The sequence below is a fragment of the Engraulis encrasicolus genome, chromosome 15 (genome assembly GCF_034702125.1).
Source record: "Engraulis encrasicolus isolate BLACKSEA-1 chromosome 15, IST_EnEncr_1.0, whole genome shotgun sequence".
Classification (NCBI taxonomy): Eukaryota; Metazoa; Chordata; class Actinopteri; order Clupeiformes; family Engraulidae; genus Engraulis; species Engraulis encrasicolus.
Genome location: NC_085871.1, coordinates 14,803,174 through 14,826,590, shown reverse-complemented (window position 1 = coordinate 14,826,590; position 23,417 = coordinate 14,803,174). Strand labels below are relative to the sequence as shown.

General features: G+C 42.4%; 2 protein-coding genes across 2 annotated transcripts in view; one reads left to right on the top strand and one right to left on the bottom strand.

The window, feature by feature from the left end:
* gnai1 (guanine nucleotide binding protein (G protein), alpha inhibiting activity polypeptide 1) overlaps positions 1–4,296 on the bottom strand; it is a 39,310-nt gene extending 35,014 nt beyond the window's left edge. Inside the window, exon 1 of the mRNA XM_063217119.1 lies at positions 3,846–4,296. Coding sequence (XP_063073189.1) covers positions 3,846–3,963 — 118 coding nt within the window. The 5' untranslated portion in view covers positions 3,964–4,296. The remainder of the gene's footprint in view (positions 1–3,845) is intronic.
* Positions 4,297–11,285: 6,989 nt separating this feature from the next.
* The window catches only part of cd36 (CD36 molecule (CD36 blood group)), a 19,973-nt gene continuing 7,841 nt past the window's right edge, over positions 11,286–23,417 (top strand). The window contains exons 1-6 of the mRNA XM_063217118.1: positions 11,286–11,408; positions 13,196–13,356; positions 17,105–17,246; positions 18,497–18,652; positions 22,424–22,515; positions 22,700–22,749. Coding sequence (XP_063073188.1) covers positions 11,286–11,408; positions 13,196–13,356; positions 17,105–17,246; positions 18,497–18,652; positions 22,424–22,515; positions 22,700–22,749 — 724 coding nt within the window. The remainder of the gene's footprint in view (positions 11,409–13,195; positions 13,357–17,104; positions 17,247–18,496; positions 18,653–22,423; positions 22,516–22,699; positions 22,750–23,417) is intronic.

Sequence of the window (23,417 nt, the reverse complement as noted above, 5' to 3'; positions counted from 1 at the left end):
GTTGCCCTCAGCCTATAAAAACCTAAATATCTCAACCTCTGACGCACATAAAAACATGAAATAAGTTGCATTTAAACCCTAAGACCCTCACCTTGCATTAGAATGTGTTCATTCAGCTGTAATATACCCACAGTTGTATTAAAAAAAGCTAAAATCTGGATTCTGAATGCAGTGTATATGTCGCTCAGGCACCAAAGATCAAACAACTATACGAGCAATCAGGCTAAAATGGGTGTGTGTTTGTTTTGTTGCTGTCAATGTGAGTCTCATTCTCTGATTCGTACTAACTGAATCAGAGAGAGAGAGAGAGAGAGAGAGAGAGAGAGAGAGAGAGAGAGAGAGAGAAAAGAGAGAGAGAGAGAGAGAGAGAGAGAGAGAGAGAGAGAGAGAGAGAGAGAGAGAGAGAGAGAGACAGGCAGAGAGAGAGAGAGAGAGAGAGAGAGAGAGAGAGAGAGAGAGAGAGAGAGAGAGAGAGAGAGACAGAGAGAGAGACAGACAGACAGACAGAGAGAGAGAGAGAGAGTGTTCTAACACTTATTTCATTATATCATTACCAATGTATCTTGAACCAATGCTTTGGCAATACAAAATATTTTTTGTCATGCTAATAAAGCTTCTTTGAATTGAATTGAATTGAATTGAGAGAGAGAGAGAGAGAGAGAGAGACACAGACAGACAGACAGACAGAGAGAGAGAGACAGACAGACATCATGTTGGCCGTCAAATGTTCTTCTGTATTGTTTAGCATTGCATGTCATGCCTCTGTAAATATCATTCCCTGGAAAAGCTCTGTCAATGACAACGTTTCAATGAACCCTTCCTCCCACCATGCTGAAGCCAACCCCAAAAGATATTAGGTCATAAAAACAAACAACCCTTTTGGGCACGGGTCATCATATACCCATTGGCAAAACATGTGGTCAAGGCGCGTGCAAATTTAGCTCCAGCCCAGACCTTTAAGATTCAAATGACCCACCCATCATGCAAATGGAGTCTATGTAAGCGAGACAAAACAAGAGAGCGAAACGCAACACACCCATTTGTTTTCAGCACACAACTAATTTGGAATCAATCACTCAACCAATCAACAATCATAGTAGTTTTTACTAAGCAATCACGCCAAGCCTCTGGACCACACGACACAGACATGAGACAAGATGGTGATAGTGTTATTAATGGGAGGACAATGAGGATGACAAAGTGTGTTATGTGTGCGCTTTTGACACAGACACACACACAGAGTGCATTGTATTCGCACTGTCATCAAAATGTTTATGCTCCTGGATCCAAGAGTGTGTCTGCTTAACCTCGGTGTGTGTGTGTGTGTGTGTGTGTGTGTGTGTGTGTGTGTGTGTGTGTGCGCTGCATCATCTCAGCATAGTGGCCACTTCATTTTTAATGATGCAGTGTGTCCGCTGGGCTCAACTTACCACTACACCTCTTCTACCCTCTCTGTGTACATCTCTCTCAATCTGTAAATTAGCCCGCTCACGCTCATAGCATGTGAATGTACCCCTCTGTGCCTGTGTGTGCATGCGTGCGTGCGTGTGCGCGCGTGTTGACGGGGGTCCCACTGCCTACTCTTCCTGAACTGCTTAATCTCCCTTCTCACCTTCTGTCGTTCGTTTACAGCAGGGGTGGGGAACCTATGTCTCGAGCCCCCCCATAATTTTAATGTTATGCAGCTCGCTTCACATCAAATATGACATATTTTGTAAAGGAATCTTAGAAATTACATTTACATAACAATTCGGTTATATTCAGGGGACCTAGAGAAGGTGGGGTATGTTTTTAAGGGCCTTATTGGATGAAAAAGGTTCTCCACCCCTGGTTTACAGCCTAACAGTCCTCATGGCCATCTGAACAACGTGGAGTGGGTTACCTGGCGACCAACGCAGACAGCTTGGGCACATTAATGACATATCTTTTGGTCAGACCAAAATTTGTGCCATTTGCCTGTATACTCCTGAATGTGTGTGTGTGTGTGTGTGTGTGTGTGTGTGTGTGTGTGTGTGTGTGTGTGTGTGTGTGTGTGTCCCAAACACACTGCCACACCCTATTCTCAACCATCTGCCCCCCTACAGTGACAAAAGCAGATTAAATCACTAATTACACACTCTACACCACATGGACATAAGCAAAAGACTTGTGTTCAAATGTGTCTGTCACTTCTTGCTACACACTTAAACACAAGAAGTCCAAACTGTCTTCTTCAAACCATATCATTTGGATTTTAAAAAAACTAAAATAAAAATAACTGTCTCCAAGTCATCTGACAGATTCCCATTCATTTACACTTGCCAGTCAGGCAAATAAAGTGCATGTGTCCTTTCACAATAAACGTTTTGTGAAGTCCTTCAGAATGCATCTCACCAATATAGGCCTACCCAATTCAGCAGGTGAAATCCAGTAGGCCTATGCAGGGAGCTAGCAGGCAGAATGCAGTCAACTATGAAAAACTCGTGGTGACATGTCTAATCTGTAAACCATCCCATATGGCTTCTAAAGATTAGCCAAACAGACGCATCCCCTTTGGTAAGAACAAAGACAATACAACCAACTGCGCTCAGTGGGATTTGTATGGGCACACGCGGTTGTGTCATGTTGGAAAATGACTTTATGTAGATTACAACAATTGATTAGCTGGCTATAGGCCTACACCACTCCTCCATTTGTAGTTGAAAAAGAAAAAGTACCCTATGGTAAAAAAGGAGTAATGGGGCGAAGTCTTCAGTAGGCCTAAATCTTTGCAAGGTCTCACAACAGAGTGAGATTCATTTCTCCCAGTTTTTAAGTGTGTTTCCAAGATTCAACCATGATCCATGTGTGGAGATGGGGGTGCTATCTGCTGTTTTGCATTAAACTAGTTCTAGGCTTCATGTGCTTACAACTCATTCAACAAAAAGCAGTCCCTTTTTCACTTTGAGAAACCCTTTTCTGGAAAACCTTTTATTGAAGTGAAAACGGAAGTTAATGTGACGTCTCAGGAAACGACCATCAAAAACCGCAACAGTCGCTAGAACATATTCTTTAATTAAATAATGAATTAAGACAGCTTTAGCTCGACGGATTAGGGCTCAGTCTTACGGCGTGCAGTTATCTGAATCAACAGGTTAATCAAAGACACCAGGCTAATGCTATAGGCATATTACAACATCAATGGCATAGAACTAGGCTAAATAGTGCTTAGCCTGACTTACTTGCATTCACACCCAGCACGTTTTAGGCCCTTTCAAAAGATGCACTTCCGTCCCAGTCAAATGTTTATCTTGCAGACCTAAATTCCACGATACAAACGTGAATAGAACACAATGTCTAGAATTTGAACCGTGTTTTCCGCGGCTACGGTCCGAAACAATGTATCGCTAGAATTGGGCTGCATATGCTACTTTGTTGCTTCTGTGTTGGGTGGTTACCCTACCAACACCACTGATGTGGACAAGCTAGGCAACACAGAACTTGATTGCCTTTTCTCGTTTCTTCACCAGGGAAAACACAATGGCAAATTGCTTGCCAATCACCTACTAATTCGATTTCAGAAATTGGATTACGCGCGTGGCCATAACCATTCGACGCATTTGTATTCCAAATGGCAAAAATAAATGCGGAGTTGCATTGTGTAGCTTGGGCCCCCCCGTCCACATACAGGCACTGGCGTTAGGGGGTTGGTTTGGTTCGACCGAGCAAGTCGAACAAGTTCTATGATGTGTAGATTCTAGTTTTATTTGAATGGAGACAGCTCTGAAGCCAAGCGTTATAACTTGCGCAACAGACTGAAACAAGTCTCCATGCAAAGAATAAAACAATTGTGAAGTTCTTACGCACCATGACTAACGCTATCTTACCTAGAAGGAGTAGCTTGACCTCCCTTGCGGCTTTTTCTCCGTCGTCTCGCAAATTTCTGTCGATCATTTTACTGCGCTCCACCGCCGCCTTGTCCTCCGTGCTCAGGGTACACCCCATCCTTAAAAGATTTCCCCGGCCGATGAAAAGTGAAAAGATAAAATATATACAATACAAACATGCAAGGGTTAACACAAGTAACTCCCGGAAAGCCACACGCCCTTGTGTGAAAAACGATGGTCTTACAACCGCGTAAAATGGGTAATTCTCGAAACAAAATGGAAATGGGGTAGCTGTGTGCGTCCTCCAATGCCCCGAGTATATTCCCAGGGTTTTCTGCCGCCTTGGATCTTGATAAAATGTTAAAATTACGAGACCAAATGGACTGTAACGACGCCCTCTTCCAGCGCGTCAGCCTCTGTTCTCAGTCGTCAAGAGATTGCTGCTTCCTGTTCTCATACATGGCGGCTCGTGCACGTGTGTGTGGCAGCAGGCACGCGCCTACAGCTTCAACAGCAGACCACCGTGCACTGCATCCCCTTGAAGCTCCAGGCAGTCTATACCAACGTGAATCCCTAGCCCTCCCCATCCCGTTTTCATATCCAGTGCCTTCGGTAACAGCTAACTCCCCAGAAGCCATATGATTGCTATTTTATATTCTAGTTGTAAAACAGAAGAGGCTATGTCGTTTACATCATTTCGTTAGGCTACATCAATGCATGCTGGTCTGGTGGTTTCGCCTGCCAGGTGTAGGCTACTGACCTATTCCTACTGTTGGCTAATCTAAACGTGGCTGATCTGCTGACAATGTGCCATGTTTCATGTTTTCAGAATTTCAGTTTGACGGGCGTCAAAGATGTTTTATAACGGTTGATGTTAAGCCTATTTTACATCAAAGGGTGCACTGTAGATCGTAGGCAACACTGACCAAACAGTAATTGATTGATGGCAAACAAACGTATGCAGGAGTAGGCTAATGTTTTGATTGGCATTGTGAATTTCCTTCAAATTCCCTAGAAGTAGTACAGGGGTCACCAAGAGAGATTAGGCTATTAGGTCTGATTTGTTTAGAAGAAACGGGGAGTTCACGTAACAAGGACATCACATTTGCCAACAGTGCATTCCTGTGTACTCTGGCGTTTTACATATAATTTCAAAGTCAAATACGACATTCAGGAACCCTATGCAAAGTACTGGAACCACCTCCGGCAATTTCCCTACCCCTCCACACCCAACAGGTGCATGGCTCTGGTGCTACTGTAAATGTGACGGAGGTCATCTTGCACCTGTTCACCCCCCTCGGGGATCGAACGTGCGACCTCGTCAACTACAACGGTTCGGCAATGGGAGACACAGTACGATACCGCTGGGCCAAGAGACTAGTCTCTCGGCCCAACGGCACGAGACTGTATGAAGCTATCGGAGGGAGGTTTACCAACGTTCCACGCCAACTCTGTGCTAGTTAGCCTCCGTTACACTCTCCCCCTTAAACCTCACTCCCATCCGGGTCACGGCACCACTGTGACGGAGGTCATCTTGCACCTGTTCACCCCCCTCGGGGATCGAACGTGCGACCTCGTCAACTACAACGGTTCGGCAATGGGAGACACAGTACGATACCGCTGGGCCAAGAGACTAGTCTCTCGGCCCAACGGCACGAGACTGTATGAAGCTATCGGAGGGAGGTTTACCAACGTTCCACGCCAACTCTGTGCTAGTTAGCCTCCGTTACATAAACAAACCCGCTCCTTCAGTCTGGAGAAGAAAAAGGTAATAAAAACAACCTATTGTACTGTATTGTTAAAAACAGACATAATTCTGGAGGACACAATTCGTGTGGAACACGTGAGCAAACCTTGGATACTTTCATTTTCTTCATTCTATGTTTCATCATTGACACTAGGGGTGCATCCCAATATGTGTCCTTACCTCCTCCACTTGTGCTTGTCTCCTCGTCCCGCCTCCTGGCCCCTCCTCCGTGGAGAAAACTCTAGTTTCCCAGCTGTCAGCCTCGCCACAACAACTTTTGAGGGACTGTTTTTCATTCACCATCCCAATTGCAAATGAGAAAAAGACTTTACATTTGAGCTTTTGCAAGATATTGAAATATGATGCTGTTGTCAGTGATATCATCATGACGAGAAGCAAGTGGAGGAGGCAAGTGGAGGAGGCAAGGTCACATATTGGGATGCACCCTAGAACTACTGTGAGCTCAACGTGGAAGTTCGGGAAATCACCCCCTGCCCCTGCGCGCGCGTTTCTGGACAGGTGTACCACCCTTCGCTTTTACGTAAAGTAGGCCTATGCAATAAGCCCATACGACTTTGTTGCTGTCGACCAACGTTGACGGAAGCACGTGAGCGAGAACTTGTTGTCACGATGTGGGTGTTATTAAATACAGCGCATTTAAAGTCGGCCACAAATATGAACGAGACGATGAGCTCGCACCGGTTTGCGCTACTAACACACCACGTGTGAGGAGTGGGGGGACAGGCAGTGAGGAGGAGCTGAAGTGGGGACCTGCGCAAACTTGTGTAGAGGTGTGAGACAAGACCCATATACACACGTGAGTGAGTTGTTGACCAACCAGCTCATGGGCGCGTGACCTCGGAGGCAGTCCGCCGACGAGCGTTGAAGGGGATAAGCAACTGCAGAGGTTGCAAGATCTGACTGCAGCCGCATTCATCCCGCGATAGTTTTACACCATGTGACATGTCACCTCGTCAACGCAACGTCGACGAAATTTCTAAGTTTGACAGGAAATCTAACAGTCATGCAGCATTTTCCATCCAGGGTGCATTGCTGTCTAAATGCGCATGCATGCGTTGACACATGTCGAATGCACCTATTGTAACCCTTCATGCGCGAAATATACATGCGCAAGCGTATCCAGGGCCATATTCCTTGATCAGATATAAGGCGAGGAACGCAGGAAAATACGTTTTAAAAAAGTATATATACAAGAATTATACAAGAATATAGGCTACAAGAATAAATATACAAGAAAGCGGGGAGCATAGGACCCGGGAACATGTAGGGACAGGGGTGCTGGCAGCTTTGGCTGGGCCCAGGACAAAGTCATCTGAAAGGGCCCCCCAGCCCCATAGTTAAATGTAATGAGGACCCAATTATGGGCCACCTCTCTCCCTGGGCCCATACTGTCCCCCCCCCTTATCGGCACCCCTGTGTAGGGACGATCCTCTTCAGTGGGCTACTGTGTCATAGGACTCAAACAGGTTAAAAAAGAACTCGGCCTATTGTATTTGACACACCGTGCAATGAAGTTCCCTGTGGGGACGCTAATATCATGAGTGTGTGTAGGCTACAGACTAGAGAGCTACAGGCAGAACGTGGCACCGCTACCGATGGGGTCCCGAGGGAGGAGCTTAGCTGAGGCCAAAGGAGGCGGAGGAGGAGTTGGAAGGAAGGTAAGTGGAGGAGAGGCGGCGAGGTGAGATAGTGGTGGAACAGCTCCCCCTAGAGCTGACGCTCGTTCCGTCTCTCTAGGGGACTCAGTGCCAAACATGTCACTAAATGACATAATGACATGACATAAGGCAGCCCCAGAATAATAATTAGAGCGGAATTGATACATGTAGATAATTAGGATACTGTCAGTCAAGTAGAAATTCCAGGAGATTCATTCCAGGACATGCTCTATGTTAGCCTAGATGTCTTCTACATTTTGAAGAGCAATAGGCTATTCATGTTTTCATTTCACCTATAGGCCTATCTGAATAGTGATATGCAGCTGCACTTTTATGTTCTGATCATATAGCATGCATGTATCATGTGGTGTTGTAAATATCCCCTCTTAGACATAGCCTACCTTTTTATTAATTGTCCACTATGTTGTTGTAGTCTACATCCTATGTTGTTACATCCCTTTAAATGTCTGCACTGATGTGAATGGTTTCTATTCTATTACTGGCTGCGTTGGTAACATCATGGACCCAAATAGAGGATTCAGGGCCGGCCCGAGGCATAAGCGAACTATGCGATGGCTTAGGGCCCCCAATCCACCAAGGGCCCCTGTGAGCAGAAAAGTTCCCAGAAGAAATGAACTCTCCAGTCTCCACCATTTTCCAGTCATATATTTCTTTCTCATGTGCCACTTACTGCCACAATGGAAACAGAAGCCATTATTTGTCGGGGGACACCCCAATGACGGTGGGTACAACATTTCATTTTCCATGTAGGCCTTCCCCTCACTCGTGCAAGTAAATTAAGCTTATGAAGTATCTTGTGCTAAGTAGGTGGTGGTATGGTGGGGCCCCGGATGAATTTTTGCTTAGGGCCCCATAAAGGCTTGGGCTGGCCCTGAGAGGATTATTGCCTAGGATACCGTAGTTTCAGGACACAGGATATTACCATTAAAGAAGAAGTCTCACCTCTAATCATGGGTACTAACCTGGGGGTACTACATGGGGTACATACTATATTCTACATCTCATAGGTCCGCCACTAATCTTCTGATCTCTGTTCTAGATTACTTGTTTACTGCTGTACTCTGTGATGGCCCCTTACTCTGTACTTGCTTCAAGTTCCTCCTTGTAAGATGATTCGGTCAAAAGCGTCTGCTAAACGCAATGTGCTATAATGGAATGTAAAGAAATGCACAGGTTTTTTTGCCAAGACAAGGTAGACAGACAAGGTATCTCTTTTAGTACAGAGTCATTCCAGATAACAAAACAGATAGTTATCTATGATATGAGATAACAAAAGTGTGTGTGTGTGTGTGTGTGTGTGTGTGTGTGTGTGTGTGTGTGTGTGTGTGTGTGTGTGTGTGTGTGTGTGTGTGTGTGTGTGTGTGTGTGTGTGTGTGTGTGAAAGATGGATGCTACGTCTATACGTCTATGTCCAGGGGTATTGTGTTTGGTGATCTGTTTCTGTTGGGAAAAAACACAGGAAAACCTGCTTTATTTTTGTTTTCACTCTGCGTAACCACAACCCATGTCATGTCAGTGGTATTTACTGTAGAACTGGGAAAAACCCTGGTTTTGAGGCAAATTGTCCTTGATTTTCAGATAAGTTCACTATCTGTGGTCTGGTAATGATGATAATGATAATAATTGTTGTTATTATTGTTGCTGGAATTTGAACACATCATCCACAGGGTTGTGAATAATGAGGTTGTAAATGTTTGCAAGGCAATGCTTGTAGGCCTAAGGTCTTCCCTTCACTGTCTGAACAAATTAGTCTGTCTTGCGCCAGAACCATTGGGGATACAACAAGCCTTTTGTTTTGCCGTTTTTCTTTCAAAATAGTTTTTAGTAGACAGCATCAGATTTAGTTAAGGCAAACTGCCACACACTATTGTATACATTTTTAGAACAGAAATTGGTGTGGCAATGTGGAAAAGGCCCTTCGATTAATTTCCATTAACCCAAAGACATTTCCCATATTATAAATGTGCTGTAACAAGAATGGCAATGACCAAGTCATAATGTATGCTACATGCTAATGTCATGGTAGTGTAGTATTCTGGAACTTTGAAGTCCTTCCATGACTATTACAGCATTCCAATGGCAGAACAGCACCACGCATTATAGGTCTGCAAAGGGAATCAGAATCTGCAGCCTGTTTATGCCCTTCTGTTAACTACACATTTATAACAGGGGAAGTGTCTAAACAAGCAGAAAAGGAAAAGGTTTTTGAATAGATATAGGTTTTCTTTTGTCCCTGTTTCTGTTAACCTACTGAACGCAGGTCCTTAACAACTACCATCCTTGTAATGCCATGTATGTGTGTGGTAGGCTGTAGTAGATATGCACTTGAGTATCTCTATGAGGGCACTTTATGTATGTATGTATGTATGTATGTATGTATGTATGTATGTATGTATGTATGTATGTATGTATGTATGTATGTATGTATGTATGTATGTATGTATGTATGTATGTATGTATGTATGTATGTATATATGTATGCATGTATGCATGTATGTATGTATGTATGTATGTATGTGTTATTGTTGTTTTTGTTTTTGTGTGTATGATGTCATGTGTATCAGTGTTGTGTGTATGTGGCAGCTATGTATAAAATATGTATAAAAGCTATGTGTAAAAAGAAAATGACAAAATCTCGTGTCAAAGTAAGGTTCTCAATGAACAGCATCCTATATCGCGAAAAATGACAAAGGACAAAATGGTGGAACAAGTTTATATAGTCCACCTCTAAATCAGACACGAATACTAGAAGTTGACACGTATACTAAAATTGAGTGTTCTGACACGTATACATATATTAAAGCATACGGATGGCTTCTGTTGTCTCAGAGGTTCTCTGTAAGTAGCCCAAGGTCTTCTGCAGGCACCCGTTATCAGACACAGCAGGCCTAACTATCAACATGCACATTCCTGTGGCAGAGACAGAAAGACACTCAATATTGAAACCTCCAACAGTGTATGCTAAACCACCTGTTTGTCACTGCAAAGGCAGTATAATTCATCCAAAATTCTACATTGTATGTATGTATGTATGTATGTATGTATGTATGTATGTATGTATGTATGTATGTATGTATGTATGTATGTATGTATGTATGTATGTATGTACTGTATGTATGTATGTATGTATGTATGTATGTGTTTATTGTTGTTTTTGTTTTTGTGTGTATGATGTAATGTGTATCAGTGTTGTGTGTATGTGGCAGCTATGTAGACCCTATGTCCAAGACAAATTTCCTTCGGGACCATTAAAAAGAATCTTGAATCTTGAACAAAATTGTCACAGTAAAGTAATCACAGCACGGTCAGACCAAACACTATATTTGAAATACACAAATGGACGATCATTAGCCATGTCTTATATGTATTTTGTCACTTGCAGACACTTGTATTGTTTTGACGCCCAAAATGATAGAAAAGCAACAAAAAAAAGCATTGTATTTTGGGAAAAAAAGGTTTTTGCTAACAACATTGAAATATGGACTTGAGCACACATGAGTAAAAAAAAAGAGAGAAATGCTGATAATTTGTCTTTGACGGAAAGTGCTATCCTGCATCCATTCAGCCATTGTGATAAAGACTCATGATCTGCACTCAGAAGTGCTCTTGGCAAGTGTTTATCTGTATAGATAACGGCTATCAGGAAGTACTGCAGTGCTATCCCATATGCCCCTCTGCCTTTCACCTTACATGCATGGAGTTTGAACGGCCCTTGTTTACGTAACTCACATCGATACACGCACAGGTGAGTGGAGTCAGGGCCGCGAACAGCTTTGACTGGGCCCCGGACAAAGTCATCTGAAAGGTGCAATGTTATGAGAACCTGGGCCCCCTCTGTGCCCGGGCCCGGGACAACTGCCCCCTTTGCACTCCCTCTCGGCTTCCCTGAGGGGAGTGATCAGGAGTAGAGTTCTTTTTGCCGATGCTCATCTGCTCGTTAGTTGCTCTGTGGAAGGCTTGCTTTGGCGAGAGGGGGGATTTCGCCGGTTGAATATGGGTTGCTGCAGCACTTTTAAAGGGCTCGTCGCCGGGAGCGTGGTGGGGGGCCTGGTGGCAGTGATGGGAATTATACTTATCCCCCTTGGGGACATGCTGATAGGGTCGACTGTGAAAAAGGTACAGTATGTTGGTACATTTATTTCCTAGTATACTTTACCTGATCAGGATAGGGCTTTGTAAGTTAACTGAGGTGGTCTTATGAATGGCAATACCAACACGAGTCAGGAGGTTTTAAAAAGTATACATCATATCAAAGTACCACCACCTTTTTGTTCCGTATGTATAACACAGTAAGAATGCAGTGTTAATTCAATACTCATTAGGCAAGGGACCAAATACAATCTAGAAGATGTTAAATTGAGTGTTGAGTCTCTGAGTGTTGAATTAACTGTCCCCCCTTTTTTTACTGCTGAAGATTTCCAAAGCAGGGTGTTGATCATAGCTGGATTGGCATAAGGCATAAGGCATACAGGGCGTTTGCCCGGTGGGCTGTTGATGATTTTGGCCTGGTATTCCCCTCAGTGGGATATCAGTCCTCGTGCTGCTACAGCTGACCTGTCCGAGTCAGATTTAAATATTCCTTTTGGCTGTTGTGTGTTGACTAAAAATATTGTCACAGGCTTCATTGTCTCGGTCAGTGCCAGGTGTACCGGTCTTTTGTCCCAGTCCAGCCCTTGTGTTAATGTAAACAGACAGGGGGCTTATCTGTCTCCATTCTATAGGGAAGTGATTAGACAAGGTTTGCTGTACAGCTCTGTGGCTGAGTCAGATAGTATGCTGGTCGCGTCTTTTACGTTGAATAATGAATTGTCTTCTTTGCAGACGCCAGGGCAACTAACCTATTGTAAAATTTAGAAAATGTGTTCCTATTGGCATCTCTTAACTCTGTGTCCTGACATAGGATTTAAATCCAAAGACACAACGCTTCTTACAGGTTTATAGTTACCAGAATGTCAATGATGTTGTAATATATTGCTAAAGGCTCACTTCTGTTGGATGTGGTTCATCCTTCTTGGTGGTATGCAGACATTACCTTGGATACCGTGGCTCTTCATAAATCACAAAGACTTGCTGTCTCGGTCAAAGATGCAATAGTTACACGCGGACCAAGAATTTCTCCTTTTTGAACTCTGATATGCCGCACATAATGTTGTGTGCATTGCAAACTTTTGAGCAAAACTGTGCTCTAACCCTGCCAATTGAACCTTCACACGTCACCTTAATGGTGCAATGTGCAATTAATGAAGATTGGCAGACAAGCTGGTCAACTTGAGCCATGAAACTTCCCACGCTAATATGACAGGTGTTTCCATTATTTTGTCAATCCCCTGTGGTTCAAGCAACGTTAAAAATTAATTGTGGTATAAAATACCCATGAAACTTAACTTACACGGTTCACTTTTAAGTTACAAAACAATAACTAGAGTATTTTAGGAAATGGTTAGCCATCTGCTTGGGCATTGCCAGTGCTGGTGGCCTGATGGTTGTAAGTTAGCGGACTTGGGACCTCTGGATTGAATCCACCATCTGCCAGAAGTGCCGCTAGCAATGCACCCTGAACATGGTACTGTCTGTCTCCATACAATCCTTACTGGATTTTGTTTTGGGAGATGGTCCTGAGCTTGAGAGGCTGCAGGTTTGAGTCCAGTACCATTAGGAAAAATGTGAGTGCACAGAAAAACATTTAGAGAGTCGTTTTAACATCTTCTAGATTGTATTCGGTCCCAGAGTACTTTGTTAGTTTTGAATTCAGACTGCATTTTCATTGTGTAGTGCTCTATGCCCTCATGTATAATGCACCTAACCCCACACAGCACTCAAGGGGTAACCAATGACTGAAATTTCTGTATGACACTTTGGATGAAAAACAATGTAAAAATGTCCCCTCTCATTCTTTTCTACAGGAGGGCGTCATAGAACCTGGAACAACGGCATATGAGAACTGGGTGTCTGCCGGTGCCCCCGTGTACCGACAGTTTTGGCTGTATAATGTCCTTAACCCCGATGATGTGGTGAACAACGGTTCGATTCCACAGGTGCAGGAGCAAGGGCCGTACACATACAGGTGACGATCACAACCATACACATACACTGTGTGCAGAATTATTAGGCAAACATGTTTTTTGACCATATTGTCCATTTTATGCATATTTTCCGCCACCAACCTTTATGAACATGAAAACCTATTGGATTTAAGCATTCCAGATCATGCATATGTGTATAATAAGATGGGGTGTGATCAAAGGAGCCCAACACCCAATATCCGGTGTGCATAATTATTAGGCAACTTTGCTTTCTTCTGGGAAAATGGGCCACAAAATAGATCTTACAAATTCTGAAAAGTCTATAAACAATTTTGAAGTCTTCCAGAGGGATGTTGCTCTCTTGAAATTGGCAAGACGTTGGTCACGTTAGCACAGAAGTATCAAATGCACCGTTACAAAGTCATCAGTCTCACATGAAATGTCACTGCCAAAAATTGAGAAGAATTTAAGGTCAAACTACAAGAAAATTATTACCCTGCAGTGCTATCATATTCCAGAATGCAAACTTACATCAGGTGTCCAGAAGAACAGGTTGTTGAGCACTCAGAGACATAGCAAAGGTAAGAAGGGATGACACCAGACAACCATTTAACAAGTTAATTAAGTCAAGACTGGGTCAAGAAATACCCTAGGACAGAGTTTTTAAAGGTATTATGGACTGGTGAAAGTGACTATTGACAGACAGGGTGGATGAGCCCATAGCTGGATCTGTGAGGGAAAAGTTTGCAACTTTCAAGAAGACAATGGTATTTATGCAGTATTCTGCTGGCATTTGAGTAGAACTCAGGAACTCATCTGAGTGTGCACATTACCGATCTAGCCATGGGCTCATCGATCTGGTCCATTAACAGTCACTTTCACAAGTTCATAAAACCATTGACAAAATTGTCTAAAGACCTTTCTTGACCCAGTCTTGACTTACGTTTCTTGTTGAGTGGTCTTCAGGTTTCAACCTGTTTTACCTTGGTCATGTCTCTGAGTGCTGAATACAATGTTCTTCTGGACACTCAATGTAGGTTTCAGTTCTGGAATATAACAGCACTGCAGGGTAATAATTTTGTGGTAGTTTGACCTTCAATTCTTCTCAATCTGGCAGTTACTTTGTGAGCACAATGCATGTGACACTGATGGCTTCGTGACGGTGCATTAGATGGATATGACCAATATCTGGACAATTTCAAGACAGCCACATCCCTCTGGAAGACTTCAAAATTGTTTATAGACTTTTCAGAGTTTGTTAGATCTCTTTTGTGGCCTATTTTCCCAGAGGAAAACAAAGTTGCCTAATAATTATGCACACCTGATATAGGGTATTGGGCTCCTTCGATCACGCCATCTCTTAATATACAAATATGCATGACCTGGAATGCTTTAATCCAATAGGTGTTCATGTCCATAGAGGTTGGTGGCGGAAAATATGCATATAATGGACAATATGGTCAAAAAACATGTTTGCCTAATAATTCTGCACACATACAGAGGACAGTCAGTATCGTACACATGCAAGTGACAGTTACAATCTGTGCAGGTGACAGCCACAACCATATACATACAGGGGACAGTCACTGTCATACACATCGAAGTAGTGACAGCCACGACCTACCAATGTTTCCTCTAAGATACACACGTTGTTTTGTTCCCTCTAAGGGCCCACTCACACCCTATGTTTATCATTTATATTTTTTTATGAAAATATTTCTGATTCTGACCATATGTTTTATTCTTTCATACCTTCATAACCCTGTCTTGCTTTGAGGTCACACTTTGTGCGGTTGTCTGTTGCATCCATAATCATATCATCACTGTTTTGGTCCATTTTAGCCCCAATTCCATGTGAAATTATGTACAAAACCACCAGCTGTTATGACATGTGAAACACTTCACATGTATCTCTGTTCTCTGTATCCATCTCACACGTAGCATATTAATGAACGTGCTGCAGTTCTCACTTTGTCGTAAATGCTCTGCCAGACAGAGCAAAACTTTATTTCTGAAGGAAATTATTTATTTGGAATTTGTAAAAGTTTCTAAATACGTGTTGTTATGAATCAGATGTATCAACTGCATAATTATTAAGTTCACAACCAAACACATACAGGTGACTCACATGTGACAGGATTCAATTTAATATCAGAATGAAAATCAGACTCAGGAATTTGAGTCAAGAATTAGTTGGAATGAGCGTCTGAACTGGATTTCCTTGGCCAATTTACTTACATGGACAAAAAAATACTCTGATGTATACTCTAGTGTACGTGCATTGTAGAGCTATCTCAGTGGGCCTTCCACATGCAACATCATTTGTTGTAGCAATGCTGTTGGATAACACTGTACGGTATGTTGCACCATTTGTGTTTTTTATACTTTTGTTAGGGAGTCAGACTGTAGATCACAGGGTTGCAGGTTCAATCCCCACCATTACCAATCCCTCCATCTCTCCATGGCTGAAGTGCCAGCTAAGTGTAAGGTAGTGGAAGAAATGTAATGTAATGTGAAATCATTATGCTTCTAAACTGTGTTCACATGGAACAAACATTTGGCAGACCTTGTGAATCACGTTTCCAAATGCCAGTGATCTTGATCATCAACCCTTCTGCACAGAGCCTCTGTTATAACCTAATAGTCACCAAATGTGCAATGACCAAGTCTTAATCTGTTACTTACAGTAAAGATCTCAGTAATGTCTTTCCCATGGTATATGTTGTAGTCGAGTCTTTTCAGCAAAAGAGTGAATGGGCCCGCTGGTGGAAAAGGCTACATATTTGTGACTATGTTTAAGTTCTTTTCAACTGCTTGCCAGTTTCAGTCACTTTTTCAGTCTGTTTGCCTGGTGCACATGATTACTCACAGACATCACCGACAATTCACAATCACAGCCATTCACAGAGGGACATTCTTTTATTTCAGTTTGATCATTAGGAAGTTAGCTAGAAAAAGTCAAGCTTTTGCCTCAGCATGATTGAGGCAATGGTATGGAAGACACACAGTCATTCATTGGACTTGTGGACAATGCAATGCCGTGAGTGTAAAAGAGTAAGGCTGGGCAATGACTGGTATATCGGAAGCTGGGCTTTGTAATGGTCACCATAGCAAGGCTAGTGTATTGTCACTGATTTTATGCAGTAAACTTTTTTTTTTTAAACGTTCAAGCGTGTATGCATACTATACTATGTGTCTTCCATGTGTCTTCTTCGGAATCGAGAGTTCACCTTGTGTCATGCAGGATTTTACGATGGTCTGTAAAATCTGATATCTTGTCATATCACTATCTAATCTATAAAGCGCTTTGTTGAGCAAAATTTCTTTGAGAACTTAGTAAGTTATATTGACTGAATCACATGACTAAATCTCAAGTCATGCAGTTTTTTGTCCATATGACCACAATGTTTTTCATGTGCACATAATTCACAAAATTCACATCACACACACACACACACACACACACACACACACACACACACACACACACACACACACACACACACACACACACACACACACACACATACACACACACACACACACACACACACACACACACACACACACACACACACACACACACACACACATGCACACACACACACACACACACACACACGCACATGCACACGCACATGGACACGCACACGCACAGAGAACGCACAGAGAACATTCCCATTTTGGTGACAATAATATGATAAAAGGTGCTCTGAACTAAGGTTCTTCAGGATCAATACAATATCTCTACTCTACTCCATACTGAGATCTGTACTTTTACTGTTGCAGAACACGGTACCTACCCAAAGAGAACATCACCTTTGACCTAAACACGGTGTCGTTTGTGCTACCAGCGGGGGCCATCTTTGAGCCCACCATGTCTGTAGGCCCAGAGGAGGACAATGTCACCGTCCTCAACTTGGTTGTGGCGGTAAGACTTTATTTACGTCACTTTTGATTTTATTGTTGTATTATTGTATTATTGTTCAGATTCGATTGTATTATGGTGTCCCCTGAGGGGGGTTGGAGACATGGTAATGACCCTGTCTGTGTGAATTTTGACATCACATTGTCGATCATGAGTTCACGTTCACTCATAGTGTCATGCAGGATTTTACCCCTGTCAGTATAATCGCATGTCCATTACCAGATCATGAAAATGGTAGCGCTGATCTGAAGTTGGTCTGGAGGGGGCACCAAGCACATAACATCACGTGCATTTAGCATTGGCCAGGGGGCTAGTTGCCATCGGTGATTGCTCTTGTTTACCCTGCATTCATCTACTCGTAGGGTGTTTTGAGTGCTCGTGAATGGTTATAAACTACAGGCAGTGAAGGGGCTTATACATTATAACTGTCATACTGCACTATGATTAATTATGATACGTATAATAAGTTGTTATAAATGCACTCACAATGCGCTATAGATATGGGCTTCATAGAAAGTGTAAGCAAATGCTGTTTAACTCCCCTCGCGGTGTGAATTTACAAATTATAATATGTCTCCCTTGGCATGTGAAGTCTGTTTTTCCTATGAGTAGTTTTTTCACATGTCGCTCGTTCGGGTCGGTCAGCCAAAAGTTGCATTTGGGGAACTCTGACAGTGGACCGCGAAAGTGGTTGGGCGAGAGTCACCGTCAGTGTTGTCAGATTGGGTGGTTGCCCATCCAATTGGGCTGCTTGGGATGTTAGTCTGCGGGTAAAAACGGGGAAAATCTGCCATTTGGCGTTTTTTCCTGCAGTTTTATGCCCATAGAAATCAATGCAATTTGTTGAAATTGGGTGGAATTTAGCGCTTCTTGGAGGTTTTTGAGAACCTTTTGGGCCGGATTTGATCAGACACATCTGGCAACACTGGTCACTTACTTTTCACTCATTTAAGCATCAGCCAAATTGGGACAGTAATTAATTAACCTTTTAATTCCACCTTGTATACCTTTAAGACTTGGTCAAGCTTATAAAGCTCGAAAGATTGTTTCACAAATTGCTATCTGTGAAGACTCCTCACGCCAAACAAAGAGTTTAGTTATAGCCAACTGGACTTATCTTTTGAGTTTGTAAGATGTTTTGCTTCTCAAATGAATTTCAATTCCATGCCAATCTTAGAGGCATACTTTTAGAGACATAATTTTACTGTCAAGCATGAATTTGAAATCTTTCTGCTTTTGGTGTTTTCCCACAGGGTTCTCTTACAGTAGTTCCCAAGCCTCTTCACAATCTCGTCAATTTCTTAATAAAGAATACCAAGTCATCCCTTTTCATGACAAGGACCGTCAAAGAAGTGTTGTGGGGTTACCGTGACCCCATCCTGAATGACGTCACTGGTGTCTTCTACCCTGTGAGTATAAAAGCAGTCATTACATGATATTACACGTGATGCACAGTTAGGCCCATTTACAGTGTATTGGTTACAGTCCCTGGAGCAATATGGGTTCAGGTGCCCTGCTCTCAGGCACGTCAGCCATGGGTTTTTGTAGGGAGTTTAGCCCCTTAATGCACGCCGTACCTCCTGTGGTACGCTGTAATAGACATTGAAAGTTAACTGTAGTATGACACTACTATAGTGCACGGGGCACGGTGCACGGGGCCTTTGGTAATACATTACAACTTGGTCATTGCCATTCTGGTTACAGCTCATTTATAATGCCATGTCTTAAAGGTGTGGTTTAGAATAGAGAATCTTTGGTTGCAGGTTAACCATTTTAAGAAAAGGTACTATTATGACATCACGTTGGGGCAGGGCTCCAGAGTGCGACCAATTTGGTCGCATATGCGCCCATTTTTTTCAATGGTGCGCCTAAAAAATATTTTTAGGCGCACCGGTGCGACCAGCCATCAGTAGAACAAAGTCAATTACCAAACAACCGTTTTAATGGACATAAAATTAATAGTCATTCTACAGAAGTGGCCCATCATCACACAATAAAGCGTGTCGATGCGGTCATTCCTTCAACTCCGCTGAACTACCGGTAGCTTTCTCCCCCTTCTTCGTTCACAGGCAGCCCGACATTTCAGAATAGAATGTTCAACTTCGCTCAACTATCCGAGTTCACATGTGCCAGCGAGTTTTGCAATGGGCGAGAGAGTTACAATCACGGTAAAAACAGCAAAATTTAAACACGAGAAAGTCACAATCACGGGGAAAAACTAAATGGCTTGAGTGGATATTAAACATTGGCACACAAAAACGCAGACGGGTGCGAGGATAATTGCCCGTTTCAGTCGTGTGCAGAGCTGGCCAAACAACAGGTGACGCGCTAGTCTGTCGGAACTTCTGTGAGTTTTTTGATAGCGACTAGGACAGGCTACATACTACCTATCAGTCTGCAAGGCATCGTTCATGCACCTCGAGACAGCACGCGATAGAGGGAGGGAGAGAGAGAGAGAGCGAGAGAGAGTGAGCGAACGAGCGCACTAGTGCTGTCGTGTCTGTTCGTAGCGCTTGCTAAGATACCACAATCATTATGCAGAGGGAGAGCGCTCAAAAAGGGGGAAATAGACGAAACCCAATTCACCTCAGATTCCACTGTAAACATAGGCTAGGCTATTTGTGTCTAATGATTTTAAAAATCATTACATTTTTAGCAGGGTTTGTTTAAAAAAAATCTATCCATCCACCCATCCATCCATCCATCCATCTATCTTCATATTGTAACTCTGTGCTTGTGCCGTGTGCGTAGCCTTATTTGTATGTTGATCTTACTAGTCAAACACATACTGACTAAAAGGCTTCTAGTTTGGTCTTTTCTACCAGCCAAACTGCTTGTAGCCAAGATGTGTTAGTTAGGTAGCCAGTAGCCTACTGTCATGTCTTTTATAAGGAGTACATTTGGAAGACTAACCTATAGCACATGAAAGGCTCCAGGTCTTTAAAAATAATAGAATAATAATAATAATAATAATAATAATAATAATAATAATAATAATAATGATTATTGTTGCTATTATTATTGCTATTGTTATTATTTTTAATAATTATTATTTTAAAGCTGAGGTGCGTGTGTGTATGGGGTGGTGAAAACATTTCGGTGCACCTAAATTTTGTGCTGGTGCACCTAAAAAAAATGTTTAGGCGCACCAGTGCAACCAGTGCAAAAAGTTAGTCTGGAGCCCTGCGTTGGGGGTTCCGCAGGCTCATGGGAGTCTATGTAGAACTTTTTAACTGACCGCCCACAGCGTGTGTGCACCAGAGACTTGGTCTCAGATGAGCTGGTCCTTAACACGGGGCCCCACAAGGATGCTGTTTGTCCCCTGTTCTGTTCTCTGTATACACAAATGAAATGTCACTCTGCCATGATGATTTTAAATTGGTGAAATATGCTGATGATATGGCTTTAGTGGGACTCTTTTATAAAGATGACAGTACATCTGACTACTTGGATCATGTTTTTAAGTTAGAGCAATGGTGCAAGAAAAGCTCACTTTTACTCAATGTATGCAAAACCAAGGAGCTAATTCTTAACTATAGTGGTGTCCCATCACCCCTTTTACTGTCCAAACAAAATATTGAAATTGTTGACTGTTTTAAGTATTTGGGCACATACATTGACACAAAATTGAGCTTCTCAGACAATGTTGATGCCATATGTAAGAAAGCTAACCAAAGGTTGTTTTTAATAAGAAAATTGAGAGGCTTTGGAGTTAGCAGCAACATTTTGGAAAGGACATATGTTAGCTTAATAGAGAGTGTCATCACCTATAACATCTCTGTATGGTATGGCCACCTCACCTCACCCTATCTAACAAGAACAGGCTGTCCAGAGTGGTGAAAACTGCTGGAAAAATAATAGGGCGACCCCAAAAGCAACTGGACAAGCTGTATTGGACTGCAGTTGATAGGAAAACCCTAAACATTTTGGATGACAACACCCACCCCCTTAACCCTGAATTTGAGCTGCTCCTCTCAGGGAGGCACTACAGAGCACACATTACAAGGAAAAACATCTACAAGCATTCATTCATACACAGTGCAATCTCCATGGTTAATAAGCAATGGAAAAGCTAGGCTGGTATAACAACAACAAGGGACTGGATCTGGTATCTGACCTGTACTGTATGTGGTGTGTGTGCTGGGAGGGGTGGCTGGAGGGAGGGGATATGTGCAATGTTTTTTATGTGTATTTATATTTTTTAGAGTATGAGTGTTTTAATGGAGTGAATGTACATGTATGTTTGTATGTTTTTATGGTGAGACGAAAGACAAATTTCATGCTTGCATGACAAATAAAGTATATTCTATTCTATTCTATTCTATTCTATTCTATTCTATTCTATTACAGTCCTGGGGGAGTTCCCCCAACGTGATGTCATACCTGCAACCCCACCTTTAAGGGGTTAAGGATAGGATTAGAATCATGCATTCATCACTGCACCGCTGATAAAACACTAAATCAAGTTGACTACAGGCAAGAATTAGTGGGTCACAGCAGCAGCACAGCCTAAACTTATAGGGTTTTCACACCTGGTCCCTTTCAGCCATTTAAGTGAACTCAGACCTGTGACTCAGCATTTTCTGTGCATATGTGAACGCTTCAAAGTGTACCCAAACCCCTTGGAAGTGAACCGTACTGAGACCTTTGTTGATGTGGTCTCAGTACGGTTAGCTTATGAGTTCTGACAAGTTACACTTCACCTGTGACTAGGTGTAATCACTTAAGGAGGGCTCTAGGACTGGGTGTGATCAAAAACAGGACTGACTGACACACCATGAAAGCCTAATGGGACCGGAAAGATCACCCAGTTATTTTTGTAATACATTCTACACAATACACAATATGAGCATCAACAGAACTGAGTCCTTTTGCTGTCGGTTCACTTTTTGGTCCACTTAAAGAGGACTGACATGGGTTCACTTAAAGAGGACTAGGTGTGAAAATGCCCTTACTTCTTTTTTGACTTTCTTTTTCCCCTTTCTACAAGTCTTGGGCCTTATTAAAACATCTGATGGGCCACCCCAACACACACACACACACACGCGCGCGCACACACACACACACACACACACACACACACACACACACACACACACACACACACACACACACACACACACACACACACACACACACACACACTTACTAAACAGAATGCATACCTTGTCTTTTGTCAGTACAACAACACTTTCGATGGGCCATACAACATCAGCACAGGCAAAGATGACATTTCCAAAGTCTCACTCATTAATTCCTGGCAAGATAGCAGGTGACTCTTTTTTTACATTTTTGAAAAAAAAAAAAACATTTCATTACACATCATCGTTGTTGTTGTTGTTGTTGTTGTTGTTGTTGTTGTTGTTGTTGTTGTTGTTGTTGTTTTTGCTGCTGTTGCTGCTGCTGTTATTGTTGTTGTTACAGCAATAACTTACATTCATGTGTATTTATCACAGCCTATTACCATTCTGGGACGATCCTTACTGTAACATGCTCAATGGCTCTGGTGAGGATAACACACTCTTTACATTACTACTACTACTACTACTACTACTGCTTCTACGACTACTACTACTACTACTACTACTATACTATTACTACTACTAATATTACTCCGACTACTACTACTACTAGGCTACTGCTTCTACGACTACTACTAATACTTCTACTACTACTACTACTACTACTTCTACGACTACTACTACTACTACTGCTACTACGACTACTACTACTACTACTTCTACGACTACAACTACTACTGCTACTACAACTACTACTACTAATACTACTACTACTATTACTACTACTACTACTATTACTACTACTACTACTACTACGACTACTACTACTAATACTACTAATACTACTTCTATACTATCACTTGTACTTCTATGATAGTGAAACCAGTGCATGCAGTAGCTGTGACTGTAAATTGACTTTAAAAGACAAAACACACATTTTGTGTCGACGGTGGTAGCGAAGCCCATGGATCAGTTAAAGGGGTATGCCACTGTTTTGGGGCTTAATACAGTTAAAATCGTTGGCTGGAGTTTATAAAGGTGGTAAAGTGTCTTATTTTTCATGTGACGCGTTGTGTTGTTTTAAGACACGTTAAAAGAGGGAGTATGTCGCTAAGCTAGTGAAAGTCAATGGATCCGTGTAACACAGGCTACA